Source organism: Colias philodice, chromosome 12 (genome assembly GCF_061535455.1).
Source record: "Colias philodice isolate Cphi_HAF_F1 chromosome 12, ilColPhil1 Martin Lab GWU primary, whole genome shotgun sequence".
Lineage (NCBI taxonomy): Eukaryota > Metazoa > Arthropoda > Insecta > Lepidoptera > Pieridae > Colias > Colias philodice.
The window spans coordinates 2,233,935-2,257,133 of record NC_143097.1 but is presented as its reverse complement, the minus strand read 5'-3'; the positions used below and the strand labels follow the sequence as shown (position 1 = coordinate 2,257,133).

The 23,199-nt window shown below is 33.6% G+C and overlaps 2 protein-coding genes across 3 annotated transcripts; one reads left to right on the top strand and one right to left on the bottom strand.

Moving 5' to 3' along the window:
* Positions 1 to 1,933: 1,933 nt before the first annotated feature.
* On the bottom strand, positions 1,934 to 13,474 carry wde (Fibronectin-III type domain-containing protein windei). 2 transcript variants are annotated; one of them, XM_089701299.1, is made up of 4 exons: positions 13,142 to 13,474; positions 3,724 to 5,584; positions 2,664 to 3,620; positions 1,934 to 2,584 (listed from the first exon to the last, which is right to left on the bottom strand). In XM_089701299.1, the coding sequence occupies exons 2-4, from the start codon at positions 5,543 to 5,545 to the stop codon at positions 2,145 to 2,147; spliced, it is 3,219 nt and encodes a 1,072-aa protein (XP_089557425.1). In that variant the 5' UTR covers positions 5,546 to 5,584; positions 13,142 to 13,474; the 3' UTR covers positions 1,934 to 2,144. The 2 variants fall into 2 exon arrangements, with proteins under 2 accessions (XP_089557425.1, XP_089557426.1); XM_089701300.1 differs by lacking the exon at positions 13,142 to 13,474 and adding an exon at positions 10,367 to 10,493.
* Positions 13,475 to 18,617: 5,143 nt separating this feature from the next.
* On the top strand, positions 18,618 to 22,320 carry LOC149483825 (transcription elongation factor, mitochondrial). Its single transcript, XM_089702019.1, has 7 exons — positions 18,618 to 18,771; positions 18,853 to 18,980; positions 19,211 to 19,439; positions 20,056 to 20,208; positions 20,574 to 20,755; positions 21,117 to 21,203; positions 22,045 to 22,320. The coding sequence occupies exons 1-7, from the start codon at positions 18,736 to 18,738 to the stop codon at positions 22,304 to 22,306; spliced, it is 1,077 nt and encodes a 358-aa protein (XP_089558145.1). The 5' UTR covers positions 18,618 to 18,735; the 3' UTR covers positions 22,307 to 22,320.
* Positions 22,321 to 23,199: the final 879 nt, after the last annotated feature.

The window sequence follows — 23,199 nt, the reverse complement described above, 5'->3', positions numbered from 1 at the left end:
TAAAACTTAAAAAGGAGTCCCGACACGATAAAGGGACTTATGTGGTGTGATAGCCCTTTGTCCCCCCTCGAACAAGAAAGTACCCGTTTTAATCTAAAGGGCATGTTTTTAAAGATATAAGGGACTTTCCGACCATTCAACTTGGAAATTAAGTGCAGTGGCGCCATCTGTTATCGAATATTTGAACTTCGGAGACTATACACAATAGTCATAGTGTATTATAGTCTCCATAGTTGTGAGCCATTGCAGCATGTGTAGTAGTGGCGCGAAATAGAAAATTCCAATTTCAATAAAATCTTAAATTTAAATTTTGTGTATTTAGACGTCATTATTTAACGTATATTTTGGAGTTAAAGCGACATAATTTTAGTTATCCAAATTAGTTCTCAAAATATTTAAAAATTTATTTTTTTAAATTTCGTGCCTTTACTTCATACGCTACCGCTACAGAAGCTAGAAAGTTCCCGTTTTAATCTAAAGGGCGTGTTTCTAAAGATATAAGGAACTTTCCAACCCTACATAGTGGCGCCATCTGTTATCGAATATTTAAACTTCATTCAGGACAACGATTGTTTGGGTTGAATTTCCAAAAGCGTTGCGAGCAATTGTAGCATGTGTAGTAGTGACATGAAATTTAAAATTCCAATTTCAATAAAGTCTTAAATTTAATTTGTTGCTATAATAAAGTTATTAAATTTTGTGTATTTATACGTCATTAGCTAACTTATATTTTGGAGTTAAAGCGACATAAAATTAGTTATCCAAATTAGTTCTCAAAACATTAAAAAATTAAGGTTTTTAAATTTTGCGCTTTTACTACAAATGCTACCGCTATAGAACCTTTTATTATGGCGGACGATAATGACCAGAATACTCTAGAAGGTGTGAGAGAGAAAATATTTTCAAATTTTCTCGAATATTCTAGAGCCTAGCTCTCTGAAGTGTCTCTGAATATATAAGAGCCCGGTGTCGCACACCAGAGTTAGTTTAATTTGAACAGCGAAAAACTTCCCCACTGAATTTCCAAGTACCAGGAATGCCATTACACTGCCTTCGTCTGAAAATTGGAACTCCAATCATACTACTCAGAAATCTCAACTCCCCAAAATTATGTAATGGAACTAGAATGATCGTAAAACAGCTATCGATTAATATCATTGAAGCTGAACTTATTTCTGGGAAGACCAAAGGACAGACAGTATTTATACCTAGAATACCTCTGATCTCTTCGGAATTGCCATTTCAATTTAAAAGACTGCAGTTTCCAATAAAATTAGCCTTTAGTTTTACAATTAACAAAGCGCAAGGACAAACTTTAAAATAATGTTGTGGCATTAACCTCAAAGAATCCTGCTTCTCTCACGGTCAGCTATATGTAGCTTGCTCAAGAGTAGGAAATCCGAAAAAATTATGTATATATTATACTCCGGACAATAAAATGAAAAATGTTGTTTATAAACAAGTATTGTAAATAATGAGAAAATGTTTTCAATAAACTTTTTTTTTTTACTTTTTACGTCATAGTTTATTTTTTTACTTCGACTCTACCACGTCATCTCATATCAACTCCCGGGCGAAGCCGGGTTTTTTAGCTAGTAATATATAAATGACTCACAGAAATAACTTATCAACGTCTAGGACATGACTGCGTACTGTTTCGCGGCGGGACCAATTTTAACATTGAGTTAATATGTACTTACTAATTTTTTTTGTGTTCGGGTAGATTCAAGAGTTGTTTAGATTTATTAAACCGATTAAACCGCCAGAAATATTAAACCGACTTCACTAAAATTTACGTATGTAAATAGATTTAATCCACACATATGAGATTTTAATGAAGCATTATAGTTTATACCATTCTTGCAGTATTTTTAATTGTTTACCCTCTGTTTTCGTTGTCTGTATCGAAGTCATCAAAATAAAACACAGCAAATAGTTATACTATTTTCATTTAACATCTACCATGTACCATTAAATGACTCTACATTAATTTAAATGTACAATAATTATGACTATCTAGTAGTTAAAAACTGAAATTTCAAAAATTTACACAAAAATATAAATCAGAAGTACACTTCCAACAACAGTCACTTTTAAACACATACAATGCAATGTTCTGTTATGTCTAATTAATATCAGTCTTCTTATTTATTAACGAGCATGATGTAACTGGGCAAACTAAAAGGCCCTAGTCGAGATCTGATATCAACTGCTCTCACGGCAAAATAATATTTATATCCAGACACAAACTGTGTTAGAGTACACGCCATAGGAAGAGGAAGCGCTTTGACGTCCCCGATTTTCTTCCATAAATTCGTGCTGGGCGGAGCTGCGGTCTCTTGATAGGCATAAATCTGGTAACTGGCTATGTTCTCATGATTGTCTTCATGATAACTGTCCAAATTCCAAGAAATTACTATGCCATTATCAACTTTTGACAGCGTTATTTCCGGAGCCGGCGGTATTAGCTTCCAGTTGGGAGGTTGGGACTGTTTCGCACCTTCGGGCAAAGGTGCCGGATGTAACGATACTTTTCGATACGATGTTTCTTTTTGAATCGGCGCTGGACCTCTTTGCCTTACGTCTGAAAAGGTAAATATTTGTTAAAATATTGCATACATTTTGAAACATACATTTTAAAAGAAGGATTGACAGATACGTACTGTGAGGGTTGATGGTTCTTAACATAAAGGTTTGACCTGGCCGCGTGTTCTGCCCTTGTCCTCCGCTTATTGGAATGTAAACTTTTCTGGGGCTATTAATTAGCGTCCCGAGTTGAGGACGTTGTGGTGCCATTAAATTCTGAGACGGAACAAGCCTTACAGATTGATTGTTTGAAGGTCTCGATATAACTTTTGGCGGTGGTTCGTCGTCAGTCAAATCAACAGTATCGTTAGGTATTTTAACTAAAGGTCTTTTTTCAGGCCTTTGTGCCGGTGATTTCTTTGCAGCAGGCGGCGCAGTAATTATTGTCTTATTGTTCGTTGATGGAATTTGGTTAGTTGCTGGCGTATTACTTTTTACAGCAGAGCTTGCTGGGACTAATCTAGGAACGGGTATATTTTGTTGGGGTGGTTTTGGAGACCTAATTATTTGTGGTGGTAAGCCACGTATGGGCTTATTGACAGGACTTGGAGTGGTTGCATTATTTACAGTGGTTACACTGCTGTTTGTGATGTTGGTTTTCTTGTTTTTGTTCTTCTCTGACATTAACACCTGTATGCCAACCGAGCGGGATATCTTTAATGGTACTATTGGGGCATTTGAATTTTTCTTTAATTCTTCCTGAACCGACTTTAAAACAACTTGCAATGCGTGATTCTGCTTTGTTAGCATCTTTGTTTTGTTTTTATACTCCTCAATATTCTGTGACATTTTCTTTAATTGAGACTTTATCTCGCCGAGATTACCTCTGTCTACGACACTTTCAACAATTTTTAGGATGCAAAATTCTTCTAAATCACTTCGTGTCATTTCAGCGAGATTTTTCTTGCATGTAGAGACAAAATTAGTGGGTATCAGCGGCTTCGGAGACGAAATCTTCTGTTTGTTTTCTTCTTTATCAACAAGATCTGAGTCATGTTTCTTCATATCCGTTTTAATTTCATCCATAGGAATATCTGAAAAGTTAAGAAAATTATGTACTGTTTGTTATATTTACAGATATACAACAAAATTTGAGAAATCATATCTAAGCTTACTTAGCTTAGTAATGATCCTTACCTTTATCAATTGTCGAGGTATTATTCAGAGATTCTTCTTTTTTATCTTCAAAAATAGTATCATCTTTGTTTTCTATTTTTACTTCTTCTTTATTTTCGTGACTTATTTTAGGTGTATCATCGGGTTTTGTGCTATTCTCATCATCTATCAACATTATATCGTCATCATCGTCCTCTATATTTATACATTGCTTATTAGATTCTATGGAATTTTTATTACAATTTTCACCAGAAGATACTGTATCTTCATCATCAGATAAAATATCTAAAGATAACTTGCACTTCATGAAAGACTTTTTGGGTTCACTTGTTGAATTTTGATTATCGGGACGAGTTTCTGGTTTTAATTCAGTTTCAACTAGATTACTTTGCTTTTCATTTCCAGTCTTGTCTTCCTGTAAAGATGGAATATTTGAGCTTTTATTAGATACTTCATCCAATTGATTTTCAATTTCAACAGGACTTTCACAATCTTTCACATCTTTACACTCGCTGGGTATTTCACTTGCCCCCTCTTTGATCGGATCTATTTCCATTATTTCACTGTTCGCTTCAGTATCTTTCGATAAAGAAATATCTATAGCGTCTGTCTTTGCATCATCATCCTTTGGACTGGATGGGTTTTCTTTTTCTTGTTTTTCAATTTCAACAGGACTTTCACAATCTTTTACATCTTTACACTCGCTGGGTATTTCACTTGCCCCCTCTTTGAGCAGATCTATTTCCATTATTTCACTGTTCGCTTCAGTTTCTTTCGGTAAAGAAATATCTTTAGCGTCTGTCTTTGCATCATCATCCTTTGGACTGGATGGGTTTTCTTTTTCTTGATTTTCAATTTCAACAGGACTTTCACAATCTTTTACATCTCTACACTCGCTGGGTATTTCACTTGCCCCCTCTTTGATCAGATCTATTTCCATTATTTCACTGTTCGCTTCAGTATCTTTCGGTAAAGAAATATCTTTAGCGTCTGTCTTTGCATCATCATCCTTTGGACTGGATGGGTTTTCTTTTTCTGTTGTATTTTCTTTATCTAACTGATTGTCATTGATGACATCTTCATTTGATGAGCTTACATCTGACTTCGTTTTATTGAAAAAGAAAGAAACTGTTTCTTCATCGCTCTGATTAGAAGTGACATCTTCTTTTTTTTTCTCATATTCCTCAATCGAGTTTTCGAGAATTTCATCTTGGTTTTCTACGGTACTTACATCTGGTTCTGTATCTATTTCAGTCTTATGATCGTCAGAATCCTTTTGAGAACTACCAACATTATTTAAATTATCACTTTCTTCATTGCTTGAGTTTTCCTCATTTTTATGTTCTGGGCAGATATTTTCACCGACTTGGTCATCTATAAGGTTACCTTTTAAAATTTCTTCATGCTCTAAATTACTTTGGAGATCATTATCAGTGTGGATATTTGCATCATTTATATTACTAGATTGGTCTACAGTATTATCTATATCTGTTGCACTTTCTGCACATTCTTCGTCTTCTTTTTTATCAGTATTTTCAGCAGTTTGACTAGAAGCTGTATCAACAACAGATGTATTTTTTCCTTCCTCTACACTTAATTCGTTTTGGCCATTGACTTCTGATTTCTTAGTACTATCAATATCACTATTTTCGGTGCTTTTATCGGCTACAATGTTATCTACTTTCTCAATATTCTCTTTATTGCCGTTACCGTTAGATATGCTGTTGCTCAATTTTTCAATAATATTATCGGCGTTAAATTTTTCATTGATAGATTCTTTATCAATGAAAGCCATTTTTTTGTCAACACACGTTTCAGTTTCAGTATCAAAAATTAATTGCATTTTGCAGCATTTCCAGCGCCCTTCTCACGGAGATTAAATCTGAAATGAAAAAGGAAAATTATTATAATAAAATATAGCTACAAAATGACGACAGTAGACATAAAAATATGTAAGTACAAGAAATCATCCATATTCATACATCGGGTCGCGTATTATTAATATGATAACGGCCGATAACCGATGCGAGACAAAACTTATTGAATATAGCGCCATCTATCGGGACTGTCAATTTCTACAAGAAACTACTTTGCGGCACATAGGGTGTGTCCAATAATAATACGACAAAGCGCAGACACCACTCCCAAACCCCAATGACCTCTTAAAATCGTGTCATATTAATTAATATATCAAAATATATAAATACATACGTTAATTGTAAGCAGTAAATTGTTTTAATTAACAAATGAACCGCAATAAGAAAATAATAACCCCAATAAAATCTTAAGTTTCTCTTTTCAAATATAACATAGACGTACAATTATTATTATTGAAGAGTTAAAATCGTTTTATAAAATAATCATAAGCCAAAGAAATATACAACAATATCAATTATAAGCTGTCACAAATGGAATTGGATTGGTCACAACTCAAAGCTCCGAAGAGAATCATATTTCAAGCTTTTTCAAAATATAAGTTCCAATTCAAGGAAAACACAAACACAGGCTTCCTAAACAGTTCTGACGGAGAATAATGATACCAGAGGCCAAAATATTTGAGAAAACATGAGATATTAAAAGGAAGGTTGCGTTTTGCCAGCATAGCACGTGAACCCCCTTCCTGGAGAAAGGGACATAGGACAATCAATACACACGTTTTAAGGGTTAGTTTGTAATTTATTTACCCTATATGAATATATGATAAATGTCTGCATGCGTTTATAGATATTCATGTAAAGCGCATTCGTCGATTACTTATACAAAAGTACATAATAATTAAAAAAAAAATAAGTTATAGCTAAAAAATCTTATCTTCTCCAATCAAAATCGTAAAATGGTTCATCAGCTATAATTATCGCATTTTTCAAGTAAAAAGACAGAAACTGAAATGGGTAAGGCAATTCATCTCTTTAATTGCTGTTATTTACAGCTATAATGTGATCTACGTCCTATTTCAAAATTCAAATTTATAAAAATAACCTATAAACTACTCATAAGTAAGTCAATCAAGAGCTAAATGCTACAATCTATTTATCTATTATTCTTTGGTAAATACTAAATAGCTACAGCACAGATTACTAAAGTTACTAATGTTACCAGACTATATGAAACCAAAATAATATTTTAAAAATTCGAATGAAATTTCCGTATTTCGACGGAGAGCCAATTTCTCAAAAGAACGAAGTGAACTACTTTACAAGATGGCGGAAAATGCACAAGGGAAATCTTGATTTGAACTTAAGATTTCTTAAGACCAGAATGAAACTCGTTTACAGGCATTTCCAAATGTTACATACAAAATTACTAAAGTGGCGGATAGCTAAAAGCTAAAAAGTTTTCTAAAGACGAAAAACAACAAAAAAATATTTTTTTATAGTTGTAGCAGGGAATCTAAATGACAGTGAGCATGAATAAATAAAAATATATATATGCTATCTTCCGTCCACGTCATTTCTTGGAACGTCATGTTAGTTCAAAATTAAATAAAAAAAAGAGCGTGTGCCCAGCACACGTGTCAGAAGAGAAACTTCTTTGGCAAGATTCAAAGATACCTAAATCGTCGCCTTACTCCACGATGTGACGGTACTACCGCCGTGACGCGGCCTTGAAATTTTACTCTCAACGTCTAAAGAAGTTTCACTTCAAAGATCACAAAGAGAAATCAAATCAAATTTAGAAGATTTTTTAAACATGATATACATGATACGAATTTCATTATTTTGATCGATAGCGGGTGGTCACTTTTCAAAACAAACTGCTTTATTTTTCACAGGAAATGCGTAGTTTTTGTGAAAATCGAAAATGAAAATTATTTTTTTAAGGTTATTGACGTGACAACGTCTTATAATTCGATAAACCCGGCACGCACGAAAAAACATGACTCATGCGGCGTTACCTCGCTCTGAGGCGTTCCATGTAAGGCTTGAAGTGCATGCTAGAGCGCGGAACGAGCGACAAAGAAGCACAATCGGACGTTGTCACGTTCAACTATCGTCAGTAAACCGACTTTACAGACAATTAATTTTTTTTTTGTACTGAAAATAAAATTTAAATAAAATCTTGAGCCATTGTCGTATCAAAACTTCTAGTTATCTCGCGCACAGATACTACAAATTACAATAGCCAATTACTCACAATATTATGACCTTAATATTTCTGTATCACTATCGCCGTATAAAATTCCATCTGTTCATAATTATATAGTGCTCCTTACCGACATAATCTAGTTACATATTCTTAAAAAGGTAATAATTTTCAGATGAGACTCATAAAATTAATACTTAGTCATATTTTGACAAATTCCCATGGTTGCTATGGCAACGCGATTGAAAATCAAAACGTCAAAGTGACATCACAAATGCAAGGATGCCATCAAAGGATCATAGCCTAGTCTGGATGCCAAGAGCTTACTATTTATTTTTATAAAATAACACATTTTTAACACGCTTTTATTAACTACACCTGTATGTTTGTTTGCAATCGACTCCTTTAGACTTGATTATGACCAACTCTTAACCATCATATTTAATTCAAACTGTGCAGTGTGCACTGTGCACACTTATTATGGGTGGTAATACGATAATTGCAGAGGTTAAGTATGTTTTTTTAAACTATTAATTATTTTTTTCTGGGATTTTCATGAATAATATGATTGCTGAAGCTACAAGCTGGAATTACAAAACCTAATGGATATGATAATTACGAAAAAATCTATAGCTATTTAAATCACATTGAAGGTTAACTTAGATGAAAAAATCGATTTGAATGAATCAATGAAACTGAAACCGAAAACGATCACTTTTAATTACGATTGATATAGTAGTAACTATTCCTATACCTAAAAAGACTTAATTTTTTACAATAACTTCCCCCTTCTTCCTTATCATAAGATTAGGAGTATTTTTCGAGATCAACGAATAATATTATTTTAACCTTCCCTGACAAAACATTCGTGACCAATGTCTGCCACTCTTCATTTAATTCCTTTAGTATCTTTGAAATAAAATGTCATTAACCTCGTTATTGTAGTGGTCTTAAGATTTGATACTTATTTATAACTCCTAGCTCCTATTTATCTTCTGAAATGATTAAAAACACTAGATTTTTTAAAGGTACCTAATAAAAATATAACATCGAGGCCAGGTGGGATCGTGAGACCAAAGATTGACAAGTCTCCACGCTCAGTTAGGTTGTAGAAATGAAAAATGACTTGAAAAATTAATGTAATCGCATAATATAATGTCATATCAGACCACAAAATGGCGGTCAGAGTTCCATGACGTTCTGCGGCGGAATTCCGAATTACATTTCCGAAACAGCTAGCTATAGCACTGATGAACGGAGTAAGCGGCCAGTGCCACGGAAGTCTGGGCGTCACGCTCTCGCAAGCGACGCAGACGGTTAGATAGAGGGAGATGGCTAGCGTTCGCTCATTGCGCGCGAGCGAAATTAAAATCCAAGTTGAAGGGAAGGCCTGGCACCTATTGAACGCTAACCAAGAGTCAAAACCTGTTATGCTGCAGAACTTGCACGTTTATGTTGTTGGTGCAGCTGATAGTTTATCACCAGCCAAATGAATAAATAGATAGGGCGATCCGCGATAATAACCCCACGCGTGTAATAGATAGGTAAATATAGAACCATAACATTTGATAAAATACTTTCTTGTCACCGTTCTACTTGTATAGGTACAGCAGAAAAAGGAAGATGTAAAAAAACACGTCATTGTTTCAATATCAAATCGCATAATAATTTGCATAAACAATAGGCCAAGCTCATTTACAAAAAAAATAAAATAATTAAGTACAAGAAATTCCATGTAGTTATTCATGCAACGAAGAACATCTGAACATTCGCAGAATGTAAAAAAAAATATGTCAAGTTTAACAATGGTACCCTAACGGAACGGAACGAACCCGGCATTCAATTTGACAGATGACGTAGACCAAAAAAAATCCTATCCGTGTCAAAAAATACACATTACACAGCGAATCGGAGCGAAGATTAAAGAGCTACTTATGTAGTTATCTTAATATTGTACACAAACATTGTGCCGTAATCATACACGCAGTACGTTAAAAAAATTTATTTAGGTAGGTAGGTACCTATGTTAAGTTTAACAATGGTGTGTTCACGGAACCCAAAATGTACCCGGCGATTAATATGATAGCTGGTGTAGAACAAGAACAAAAAATAGCGGTATCTCTAAAATCCAAGCGGATACCTAGTTTACTAGCGAGGGGGGCAGATACATAGTTTCTATGGTTATAGTAACAATAAACAAAGTGTTTAAAAATGAAAAACGATCATTTTTAAATATTTTGAAAAAGCTAGAAAAGTGAAAAAAAATAAATAAATAGGTACTTATCTAACATAACTAACTTATCTAATATAATATAAATGAGCGTAAAAATGATCAATCTATAAATCTTACATTTCTTATGATTCGTGTCAAACAATTTCCAAAAATACATAAAAATGGTTGAAAACAAAATACGCAAAACCTAAGCGCAAAACCAACAAAAAAAAAAACAAAAAAATGTCATAGAGCATCCAAATAAAAAAACAAATTAAGTTACAACAGCTTACATATACTATAATACTTTACAAGTACTGACTACATATCTTAAAACATAAATAATAATAAAAAATATCGAGAACCCACCTAATTATTCGAGAAGAGACTCCAGAAGAAGAATTAAGAAGATAAACAACCACGCGAAACAAGCACTCCGTATTGCGGCTCACACATTACTGACGTTAGCAGAAAGAGAAAGAAGAAAATGGCCGCCGCCATGTAGCGCCACAGAAAGTGGCAAATAATAGAACTAAAATGTACAGACTAGGTTGCGTGTAGAGAAAGCCAGGTTCCGATCAACAACGTGCGGCGCGTGCGAAAGCGGGACGGCGCGCCGGTTCACTCTAAAAGCGACGTGAAACAAAAAACCCAGTATGACAGCGAATCAACAGAACGCTGTGTAGACTCATTACTCTATGTCTCTCGAGTAATATTATGTATATTATCGCGAGGTCAAATTACGGAGTGTGTATTCTCATTCTCTTGCGTTCTACTTTTCAATGCTTCTCGTGTACAATAAGACACAAAAGAATAATGTTCTAGTAAATATCGGGTTATTTAGCTCAAAATAATTTTGTACCTAACTCTTCTGGGCACTAACGCTTTAAATGTAGGTTATGGTCATATAAAATAATTTATTATGCGATTAGACAAGATATTGTAATTAAAAATGTATCATAAAATAAAAGTTTTAGGAATCCTAATTGACCTTATCGAAGAAGATAATTTTTGGTAATCAATGTGTAAATAAAAAAGTCGTAATGTTATGGAATTTGTGAACTGCAGCATTTAATATAAAATGGAGTTTTGCACAAAAAGCGTTTCGAGATCATGCGACGTTGCCGCACTGACCTGCCGCGGCGTGTGTGACGCACGAAGGCAGGCGTAGAAAACCGACCCGCGCCGAAGTGTGTTTGTTGTATTTAGAATGACTACTAAAATAGATTCTACTCAAAGTTACGTCAAAATTATCTTTCTGCGTAACAAAAACGTGTATTCTTTGTATCCCGTAGTAACTTTTTTTGTAGAAAGGTAATACTTATCTAGTTTTAAAGTAGGTACTTATCGACCTATATTTATTTTATTAACATTTAACATGTCTGGGTTCATGACAATGTAGTACCTAAAGGTTGTAAAATAAACCTACCTATTCTTTTCCTCTCTAAAGTCTAAATCAGTCAAAATGACATTTGCATACCTAGCACGACACTTACAAATTACAATACAACTAAAACAAGTTAAAACCTGTTAAAATTGGTATGAGTGGGTTAATACTTAATACTAAAATATTTTTATCGGATAAACAACATTTAAGTTTAAGTGGATAAATGTGTGTACTAAATAAATTATTCGCTAAATGTCAATTTCAGAACATCTCTAATTCATGTGTTCTTATCCAGCACAATATCATTTCTGTTATCAAGCTCATTGATGTTCTGTGGTCAAACTGCTACAAAGTCCTTTTCGATTACATTGCGGCTATAGCTACAAGAGGAATTAGAAAACGCAACTACAACCCAGCAATGGTTTATGAACAATCTTTTTTAACCACTGAATATCAAACTGTGTTATGTGTACAGAATTACCGACAGGCGCGGAGAGGATTAAAGTTTATTTTATTTTTCGATTTATTTATGCTGATTTTATATCATTTTTCTTGAATTGTGAAATCTTACTTAATTAAGTATTGTATTATTTTAACATGCGCAGTTTTTAAAGAAGGGGCTTTTTTTATTAAATTTAATGTACTATGAGATTAAAAATTATTAAGTTACAAATTTTCGAAAAATCGTTTTAGCTATTTCTTAGTTTTTTAGAATAAGTAACTACCTATACAGAAAAAAGCGTGATTTTAATAAAAAAAATCATACGATGATGATGTAACTACACAATATCAAAAATGCGATAAGAAATTGTAGGTTACAAAATTAATGCATAATATTTCTTAACACGCTGACTGTCACAGAATCAATACGCTACTACCTACAATCTGTGCTACTACTCAAATTACATCTATAGTTAAATAATAGGTACATAATAATAAATAAATATACTCATACAGTAGTCATACAGTACCTACACACAAAATGTGTGTGTGCAATTTTGTGTGCAATCTTTCGGTTTTGGAGCCATTGGCCCAATGACATTGTGTGTGTTCAATAGTCAGCACAATTATGGACTTAGCAGACCGGCAACCACGCAACGCGCAAGTACATCGTGTTTGCCTGAACTGCCGGTATTCGATCAGTGCGATGTTGCCGCGTTTCCGTTCTTCCCACTGCCAATTGCCAATTGATATTTATTTATATTGAATTTATTCCATGGTTTTGTAACCATGTTGATATTCTTCGAGCTTCTTTTCTGTGTCTCTATTCAGAATCAGTTACTGCATGTTCCATTTTAATTAAATTTCACCTAATCTTGAAATTCATCATTACATTCAATAAAATGCCCAATGGAATTTGCCGCGTGACAATCCATAATATGGTCGTGATAATGATTTCGCCATTTTGGTTTAGAGGAGATCTTTTTGATCGTTTTGGTTTGTTTTTAATAATCTGTTTTATATTATAATTTTTATGGAAGACATATTACCTATGTAAGATGTAAGAATTAACTAATTTCTGAATATTCCTGCTTTCCAGAGTAGGTAAATATCGCGAGAAATAGACTTTAGTCACTCAGGCATGTACTTACAGAAAAATCCATATTCGCAGACAATGCGCCTAGCCAGAATTAGCCTAGCTTGACAGAATTTATAAAATATTTATTGCAGAAGTTCAGACACCTGCAACCCGCCAGCCGATTAGTAAATTCCAGGAGTAATCTAAAGTCTGAAAAAAAACTTGATTATTGACTCACCAATATTATCCAGCTTCCAGGTGTTGTAATCAGGAATTCCAGACGCACGCGAAGTTTCTCGAAGAAAGGAAGGTGAATGAATGCGGAGTCGTGCGCCGGTTCTGTATTCGAGCGGCAGTCCGCCATTTTGTAGACTTGCCACGCGAGATAGAGCGGGATAGATATATTAATTTCACTTCTCGTTGATAACTCTCTACGAAAAATCATTATCCACTTCTCTACCGTCTACCTATCTAAACTCCCTTCTTTGACTCCTCTTCTTGCTTTAAATGCTAAATGACTCGAATATTATTTACCGTTTTCTAATTCTCTATACCTATCTGTAGTGTGGAAATTATCGTTCATGTTTACTTGATCACTACATAGTATAAAACAAAGTCGCTTTCTCTGTCCCTATGTCCCTATGTATGCTTAAATCTTGAAAACTACGCAACGGATTTTGATGTGGTTTTTTTTAATAGATAGAGTGATTCAAGGGGAAGGTTTTGGTATATAATTTACATATTATGTTTTAGACAAAGCGGGCGAAGCCGCGGGCGGATAGCTAGTTTTCTATAATTATCTTTTGTTTCCTTCATATATGGGATGACTCATTATGATTAAAGACCTACCTACCTAAAGAAGATGTTTTAATTTGAAAAATACTACTTCTCCACTTCTTTTTTTTTGCTTAGTACCTACCTAGCAATAATTATAACAACAGCTAGTTACACAATAAACAAGTCATAGTCAAACAAACATTAGAGCTGTACTTACCTAGGTCTTAGAACCTTTTTTACAAAAAACATTCATCTTTCGATAACGAAACTTGTGTGTGTGACAGTACCTAGGTACCTACTAATGACTCTAACACGAATATTTTAACCTTTTAACTGTTGGTAGATGGAAAATTCCCATATTATTTCTTCTCTGGTTTGGTAATTAGTCCATTGAATGAGTCCCTCCAAGGGGGGTCTAGAGTGCGTGAGTTAGTAACGTAAGATGTTTCTTCGGAAACATGTTAAGAGTCCCTAGGTAATAAACATACTAAAACCCCGGGACACTAGGAGGAGCCCCGGAGTGGGGGGAGGGGGGGAATGGGTCCATTTTTTCATTTTTCGCTTAAATCTCAAAAACGGTACATGTTAGAGAAAAACTTTCAAGGAAAAGTTGAAAGGCCATAAAATTATCTACAAGTTGTACCTAAATTATTTTTCCTATATCCTACCGTTTCTGAGTTATACGCAGTAAAACATGATTTTGGCTCAAACAATTTCCACATCAATCGATCAAAAAATATTTCTTTCTTCCAAAAAACTCAAATGTGCAACTTGTGACCGATACTGATAGATTGCTCCTTATTAGGTCTATAATTGGTAAAATAAACACATTCCTCCATGGAAGCCTTTAGGAGGAATCGATTGTCAAAATATTATATTAGGGCAGTTTGAGTTACTGAACTTGATCTTTTTATTTTTTTCTTCCAAAAAACTCAAAAGTGCAACTTGTGACCGGTACAGATAGATTGCTCATAATTAGGTCTATAATTCCTAAAAATACCAGATTCCACCACGGAGGCGTTTACGGGGAATTGAATTTTATCAGGGTAGTTACGATACATGAACTTTTTATTTTTTTTCTTCCAAAAAACTCAAAAGTGCAACTTGTGACCGGTACAGATAGATTGCTCATAACTAGGTCTATAATTGATAAAAATACCAGATTCCACCATGGAGGCGTTTACGGGGAATTGAATTTTATTAGGGTAGTTAGTTAAAAAGTTCAAGTATCGTAACTACCCTAACAAAATTCAATACCTCCTAAACGCCTCCATGGTGGAATCTGGTTTTTTTATCAATGATAGACCTAATTATGAGCAATCTATCGTTACCGGTCACAAGTTGCACTTTTGAGTTTTTTTGGAAGAAAAAAAATAAAAAGTTCAAGTATCGTAACTACCCTAATAAAATTCAATTCCCCGTAAACGCTTCCGTGGTGGAATCTAGTATTTTTATCAATGATAGACCTTATTATGAGCAATCTATCTGTACCGGTCACAAGTTGCACTTTTGAGTTTTTTGGAAGAAAAAAATAAAAAGATCAAATTCAGTAACTCACACTACCCTAATATAATATTTTGACAATCGATTCCTCCTAAAGGCTTCCATGGAGGAATGTGTTTATTTTACCAATTATAGACCTAATTAAGAGCAATCTATCAGTACCGGTCACAAGTTGCACTTTTGAGTTTTTTGGAAGAAAAAAATAAAAAGATCAAGTTCAGTAACTCAAACTACCCTAATATAATATTTTGACAATCGATTCCTCCTAAAGGCTTCCATGGAGGAATGTGTTTATTTTACCAATTATAGACCTAATTAAGAGCAATCTATCAGTACCGGTCACAAGTTGCACTTTTGAGTTTTTTTGGAGAAAAAAAATAAAAAGTTCAAGTATCGTAACTACCCTAATAAAATTCAATTCCCCGTAAACGCCTCCGTGGTGGAATCTGGTATTTTGATCAATGATAGACCCAATTATGAGCAATCTATCTGTACCGGTCACAAGTTGCACTTTTGAGTTTTTTGGAAGAAAAAAATAAAAAGATCAAGTTCAGTAACTCAAACTACCCTAATATAATATTTTGACAATCGATTCCTCCTAAAGGCTTCCATGGAGGAATGTGTTTATTTTACCAATTATAGACCTAATTAAGAGCAATCTATCAGTACCGGTTACAAGTTGCACATTTGAGTTTTTTGGAAGAAAGAAATATTTTTTGATCGATTGATGTGGAAATTGTTTGAGCCAAAATCATGTTTTACTGCGTATAACTCAGAAACGGTAGGATATAGGAAAAAATGATTTAGGTACAACTTGTAGATAATTTTATGGCCTTTCAACTTTTCCTTGAAAGTTTTTCTCTAACACGTACCGGTTTTGAGATTTAAGCGAAAAATGAAAAAATGGACCCATTTCCCCCCTCCCCCCACTCCGGGGCTCCTCCTAGTGGCCCGGGGTTTTAGTATGTTTATTACCTAGGGACTCTTGACATGTTTCCGAAGAAACATCTTACGTTACTAACTCACGCACTCTAGAACTTTTTATTCAATGGACTAAATTGCGTAAGTGGGGGTATACATTGTAGGTAGGTACTATATGCGGTATTATTTATTATTAACACTAAATATGGATTAGGCGGTACCTTATTTTTATATTAAATAAGAGATTCTGTGTATGAACCTACAATTCTACAGGCATTATTGGGAGCGAATACTAGGTGAAGGTATCTCGAAGGCACTCGGACCTCGGTCCTCGGTAAAATGATAATAATAATATTCGTATACATATATATGTATATTAGGGTGGAGTGAAAAATATTTTTTTTCATTTTCGTTTCGGCATACCTGTAAAAAGATGTCATTATTGCTCATAAATACACATGCAAAATTATACTTTGCAGATGATACATTTAGAGGTGCCCCCAACATCATGAACTTTCAGAAATTCAAAAAATTTAGTCGAAAATCATTAAAGTTTAATTTTGACAAATTAACTCTAAATCAGATTCTGTGTTATCTCGTTGGTTGCCAACGGGAAGACACAGAATACATAATATTTCAATATATAAAAAAGTGGCTATCGCTGGCTACCAGTGGCTCTGGTCGGTGGCCCGTTTGCGCCGACTCTTATTGTAGGAAACGTTGATTTTGAACAGTGCCGTTAAGGAAATAACACTAATGTTAGTAATATTTCTTAATTATATTTAATGCGTAAATACAATTAAGATCATAATTTAATATTTTTGATGTGAGTTCTATCTATAATTTCGCTTTGTTACAGTAAAGTGTTGGAAGTCAAAATACGACAAACGACATGTTGTCCTGTATTTTGTTTGCCAGAGAAGTACCCAGTGTCTCAATTACCAACTTATACTGATGCTACGAAACTATTACTTATTTATTAGATATGAATTTAAACCTCATAAAATAACAAAATTCATGATTTATCCGAAAGATTAGCTATGGAAATGTTTGATGTGTGGCGAAAAGCATCGCTTCCCACTATTAGCTTTAATAGAGTACTACAACTTACTCGACAGATATCTATATTCATCGAATATGGTGATATTCGATGAATATAGACGCTTATTAAAACCTTATGAAGACCGACAAACTAACAAAAATGAACAAGAAAAGATAACTGAAGTATTTTGTCACTCAGTACCAAAGGTTATTTGATATTTGAAGTTGCAAATGCATTTTTTTTAATTCTCTTGTACTTGCTCAAAAGATTATACCGACTTAACTATGTGGCAAGAATTTAAGAAAACTGAGCCTCTGACTTCTAATTTATCTGAAGAAACCTTAAAAGACATCGTTAAAAGCGGTTTGACTACGTTTCAGAATATCAAAGATTTTCTATGCCTTGCCCAGGCCGTAAAGCATATTATCAAATTGGTGACATAAGCTTCAAGTGCAGTTTGCTGAGAAAGTAAACAAAATGATTTTATAATGGCAAGAGCATCAGTATCACGACTGCTAATGCCTAATTTTGAAAAAAAAAAACAGGGTTATCTATACTAATGTTATAATCTATACTAATATTATAAAGCTGAAGATATTGTTTGTTTGAACGCGCTAATCTCAAGAACTACTGGTCCGATTTAAAAAGATCTTTCGGTGTTAGATAGCCCATTTATCGAGGAAGGCTATAGGCTGTATATCATTACGCTTAGATTAACAGGAGCGGAGCCACGCGGGTGAAACCGCGAGGCAACCGCAAGCGCAGCTAGTACTAAATAATTACTTATTTCTGATATTTTCATTCCTCTATAATATCATTTTCATTAATGAAATACGTTAAAACAACTAATCAGGCTATTATTTAGTGTATCACAAAGAAGTTTGTTATATAATAGACTTGAAGGCCATAAAAATACTGTGATTAAAAAATAAATCAAAGTTTGCGAAAAAATCATATTTTTCTAATTTTCAATTGGGTTGGGGCACCTCAAAACATCAAGACAGGTAAACAATATTTTGTATGCTGAATTCACTCATTATAAGGCACCTTTCTGTCGCTATGCCTTTTGAAAAAAACAAAAAAAAATTTCTTTCATACATTATCACTCCACCCTAATGTATATATAGGCAATTTTTATGAGACTGATGACATCTATTGAGAAATAACAACACTTTCATGTAGTTAAAATACAAACAACTCTAGGAGCAAATTATTTTTAATAGATTCCTCTAGATGGCGTTATACATTTTTCATATGTAATTAGATTTATTTTTGCCGTTCATGCTATGTAATTGTATATTTAAGTTCCGTATTATTTCTGGCAATAAAATGTTCTTACTTTTTATTTTCAAATATTAACATTTCAGTAACATTATTGTCTGTATACACTGTGTGTACTTCTAAACGATTCCTACCTTATTCATATGCCATCTGTCAAATATTTGACGTTGAAACTTGAAAAGTGGTAAATTCAAAAATTATTGGAGTCTGGAGACCTTTTGCATTTGGAGTCATAATTTTAATTTCTTATTTAAATACATGTAAATATTAATTAGTTAATTAGTTAGTTATAGTGTACAAAAAATACTATGTTTAGTTTACATTTGGCGTCTAAGAGAATAATTGTACGTAAAGAAAAGCTATATTCAATAATAATGAAAAGTGTTGTATAGAGACAATATTTAAACCTCAATTAACTGTTACAGTTGCCGTCGTGTGCCTTGTGTAGATTCGGCAGATATTATGGTCAAAAGTTAGAAAATAAGTACAATGAAATAGAAAAGAAAAATATTTTAGAGGTTATAAACAAATCAGATGTTTCAACTTTATCAAGGTATGGTAACAAATGGGACGGTAACGAATGAAGATGATTATGAAAATATACGAGTTCATAACATTGGAATAAGGCTACAATATTTCCATCTATAAGTAATTAAAATTTCTTATTAGGCTGGCTAGTCATCATTTTTCAAATTGTTATTTAATATATAATAGACGGGCATTTCTCCGCAACTCGACGTCAAGCGCCTATTTTGCGTGAAATTGTTATTTATTGTTTTCTAGGTATGATGTAACGAAAAAAAGATCGAAAAGCATATCACAACATATAAGTAACAATGGACCAATAAATAATTTACTGGATATAGAGGTTATTGAGGGATTTAGTGAGAAGCATGCAGAGAAACTATTTGACAGCATTTTGCAGGGGAAAGTTAAAGTTGAAGAACCAAATGCAGTGAAACAGATCAAGGGCCAAATATTAAATCCTACTTTGTCTGAGAGTATGAGACAGGTTTGGCATTTAGAAGTACTTTTTTAGGTTCTTGGTTTGTTTGGGGGGTCACTTCTCTGTTCTCATATTAACACTTGCCTTTGAATGATAAATATGTACTATTTACAAATATAAATTCATATACAGTAGACCTGCGTTACGCTGGCCCCTGGCCTGTAATCCGACATGTCTAAAATTGCTGAATCCCTATTTTACGTCATCATGCATGATTGAACAGTGTAAAACCTGAGCAAAAAAATTTCCACTTACCATTATACTTGAATATATTGTTATATTATACTCTACTTGAATATATTGTTTTAATTCCAAAATATACAATGAAGCATGATTTGTATCTACTTCTGAAACAGAACTACATCATCTTTCTAATCATTAGATCCGTTATTTGTCGAATTACAAGGTACTGTAGGGTGAAAACATTCGGACTATAGGGGAATCTCTAGGTAGCACTCTATAATCCGATATATTCAATACTTCAACAAGGCCCTGCAAAACGATTGTCGTTTAGCATATTATAACTATTAAAATTTTTACATTATGAAAACTTTACTTACTCAACATTGTAATGAATTATTTAAAAGTACTAAAATAACACTTCTTATCCATGTTTTTTCAGGCGGCAAAGTCAGTATTAACAGTGTATGTAACAATAAACTCAGTGTCTTGGACGCTAATAGATCGCAGCAACTATGAAGTATTGGATTGGCAGTACCAAGGTATACACTACCCTGAGAACAAGAGATTTCAACTCAGTGATATTTTGGAAATTGTAAGTTTCTTTTTAAACAATACTTTTAGTACTTTTGTTTGCTTATAAACTTTAAACCAATTTAGTCATAATATGTCAGGAGCATTCGTTTCTTTTTTCAAAATTTTGCATCATTTTTATTATATTTAAATAACTCCAGAAAATTTGCTTCAAATTATAATACTTAATAATATATAAATAGTGAAATTTACTATGATAGAAAAATGCATAGAACTTTGATTTTTTTTAATTCTGTTATTATTTGTTATAATTTAACTAAAACAAAAGTTTAATATTTATAAATATACATTGATTATATATAAATATATATCTATTATATACAAATTATAATATAAGCAATAAATATTTTTTATTAACTATTATAGTCCTGGGAGATAGTAACGAAACTGCCAACAGCAGATCTCTATGTAATGAAGGCGGAAGCAACAAGCCTCCGAGCCTCTGGAAGTGACCCCAATAACCCAAAAGTACTCGGCATTAACTTGCAGAAGTCACAAATGGTGGCCATGATGGTCGCGTTTATATCCGCTAGAGGGAATACTATCAGGTATTATATACTAGCTGCTTGCTCTGGCTGTGTGTACTGTACTATTTTCAAAAATTAAAAATATTGTGTTATAAAAATGGAGAAAAATTCGAAGTTCAAAAATTCTTTATTTGGAACATAAAAACAAATTTTACATTAACTTAAATTACGATGACATGAAATAAGAAATGTAAGAATCATTTACATAATCAAAAGCCCACACTTTTGTCGAGAGAGTGTGTGTGTGTGTGATTAAGTAATGTTGTGCATTAATAATCCTATTGGGACCATTATGTACTTTCAGTTTTTTTTTAATAAAAATGAAAATATTTGGAAGGATACAATAAAATATTACTTATTATTTTTTATCATTATTTTTCAGTGTGGAAATCGATGAGGACTCCAATAGTGAAATGGTAAACAAATTCAAGCAGAATGTGTTTTTCCTGCGCTCCTCATTGCCTTTTAGGTGCGTATTAGCATAATAGTTTTATTTTAACGCTCATTCATTCATTTATTCGCAACACGAGACACAGAATATAGATCACGTGACACGGAACACGTGACACAGAGCACGTGACACGGAACACGAAGAATAGAATTCTATACTCATATTATAAAGCTGAAGAGTTTGTTTGTTTGTTTGAACGCGCTAATCTCAGGAACTACTGGTCCGATTTGAAAAATTCTTTCGGTGTTAGATAACCCATTTATCGAGGAAGGCCGAAGGTTATATATCATCACGCTAAGAGCAACAGGAGAGGAGCAATGAGGGTGAAATCGCGGGGCACAGCTAGTAAAAAAATAAAAGTATTCATTGTTGCCAACAACGACATCTGTTAATATAAATTAAAATTAGATTGTTTTAGTTTCGACATTTATAACTAGGTGGATCTCAACCAACTGTCATTAAATAGTCTGTTTTTTTCTTTAAGATTGTTTACTGTTTTGATTTTTTTTTGTCGTCTATTTATTTTCATTTGTTTGCATTTTTGTGTTTGTATTTTTGAAATTGTGTCTGAAAACTTGCGTGGTCTACAGAATTTCTATAATTGCGTAATAGAGACAAATAATTTTGATTTAATTTTAATTCTTCACAAGCTGTGCCCTATGATTTTATCCGCATTTTCTCCGCACTCCTATAGGTCGTAGCGTGATGATATAATGTAGCCTTCCTCGATAAATACACCATGCAACAGGGAAATAATTTTTCAAATCGTATTCCGTGGTTCCTGAGATAGCGCTATCAAGCAATCAAACAAACAGACAAACTCTTCAGCTTTATTATATTTTAATATTTCTTCGTACAGGTTATACGGCACCCTCATAGGCAACGAAAGAGTGACGTCAGACCAAACGGTGGACATGCTTCTAAAGGAAAATAATCAAATTTCACCAAACCAAAATCACGTGTTTGTTCCAGAAAGATTACAAAATAAGTTTAGAGACCAAAATGATTTGGAAAGGGACATGATGGCCCAGTGCATGCTGTTTGCACTTACATTTATGGATCTATGTATATATAGGAATAAAGATAAAATTGATAGGTTGTTGTCGAAGAAGGGTGAATAAATTGTTATTTAAAATGTTGTGTTTTATTTTTATTGTTTTGTAGATTATTATCTTGGCCCTGCTTTGCTTAGTGACCCGGGGTTAGAAATATTTTATAGCCTATAATATGTTATTCGGTAAAGATGTGGCTTTTCAATAGCCAAATATTTTTTGAAATCGGTACAGTAGTGAAAAACATCGATTTTATATGTAAGCAAGTAGAGATTGTCTAATCTAAAAATGAACGCCTCTCCACTAAACTTAATTGTTTCAATGTGTGAGGACAAATAATTATTGAACCACTTTATATGTGTGCGCGCGTCGATTCTACTGCAAACTTTGACTCTCGCGCACTGATTTGTCAACTAATCGGGCGATCAGTTCAGGTGCCTAGCATTGTATGGCGGGGAGAGCGCGCTATGTACGGAATGACACGTCCGTTCTGTCGTGCATCGCGTCATTTATGCACTAGTTGGCCAACTGGTCCTGTCGTTCGGGCATGGACGGGACTGGAGGACTGAACGACCAATGAGGCAGACCAATTTGTGTGTATTGCGTCTATACACGTACTTTGAATGTGAGCGTAAACACAGTGGAGGGGCGTTCATTTTTAGATTATACAATTTCTACTTGATAGTGTCGTTTTAAACTTGTAGTGGCATTACTATGTACTTGACACCGATAAAAAAGCATACGATGTTCGTATTATTTGTCTTAAAAGTAAATTAAAGCAGTTTTTCCTTCAAAAATAAATTGTATTAGAAAATTTGTTTCTATCCGTTTATATTTTATAGACTTCTGAAGGTATATTTGAATTGAGTTGAATTAATAAAGGTTAAATCTACTAGATGGCGCTTAAATCAGAAGTGTACTTACATTTTTTTAACTGGCACATCCTTTCAATATTTCGATGC

What these genes read in the sequence shown, in the direction of transcription:
- wde (XM_089701299.1), bottom strand. Translation starts at nt 5,545, where the DNA reads ATGCAATTAATTTTTGATACTGAAACTGAAACGTGTGTTGACAAAAAA. An exon ending in TACCTCGACAATTGATAAAG is followed by an intron (nt 3,621 to 3,723) that starts GTAAGGATCATT and finishes TTAACTTTTCAG; the next exon opens with ATATTCCTATGGATGAAATT. An exon ending in AAGAACCATCAACCCTCACA is followed by an intron (nt 2,585 to 2,663) that starts GTACGTATCTGT and finishes TTACCTTTTCAG; the next exon opens with ACGTAAGGCAAAGAGGTCCA.
- LOC149483825 (XM_089702019.1), top strand. Translation starts at nt 18,736, where the DNA reads ATGTTTAGTTTACATTTGGCGTCTAAGAGAATAATT. An exon ending in TGGCGTCTAAGAGAATAATT is followed by an intron (nt 18,772 to 18,852) that starts GTACGTAAAGAA and finishes TAACTGTTACAG; the next exon opens with TTGCCGTCGTGTGCCTTGTG. An exon ending in GATGTTTCAACTTTATCAAG is followed by an intron (nt 18,981 to 19,210) that starts GTATGGTAACAA and finishes ATTGTTTTCTAG; the next exon opens with GTATGATGTAACGAAAAAAA.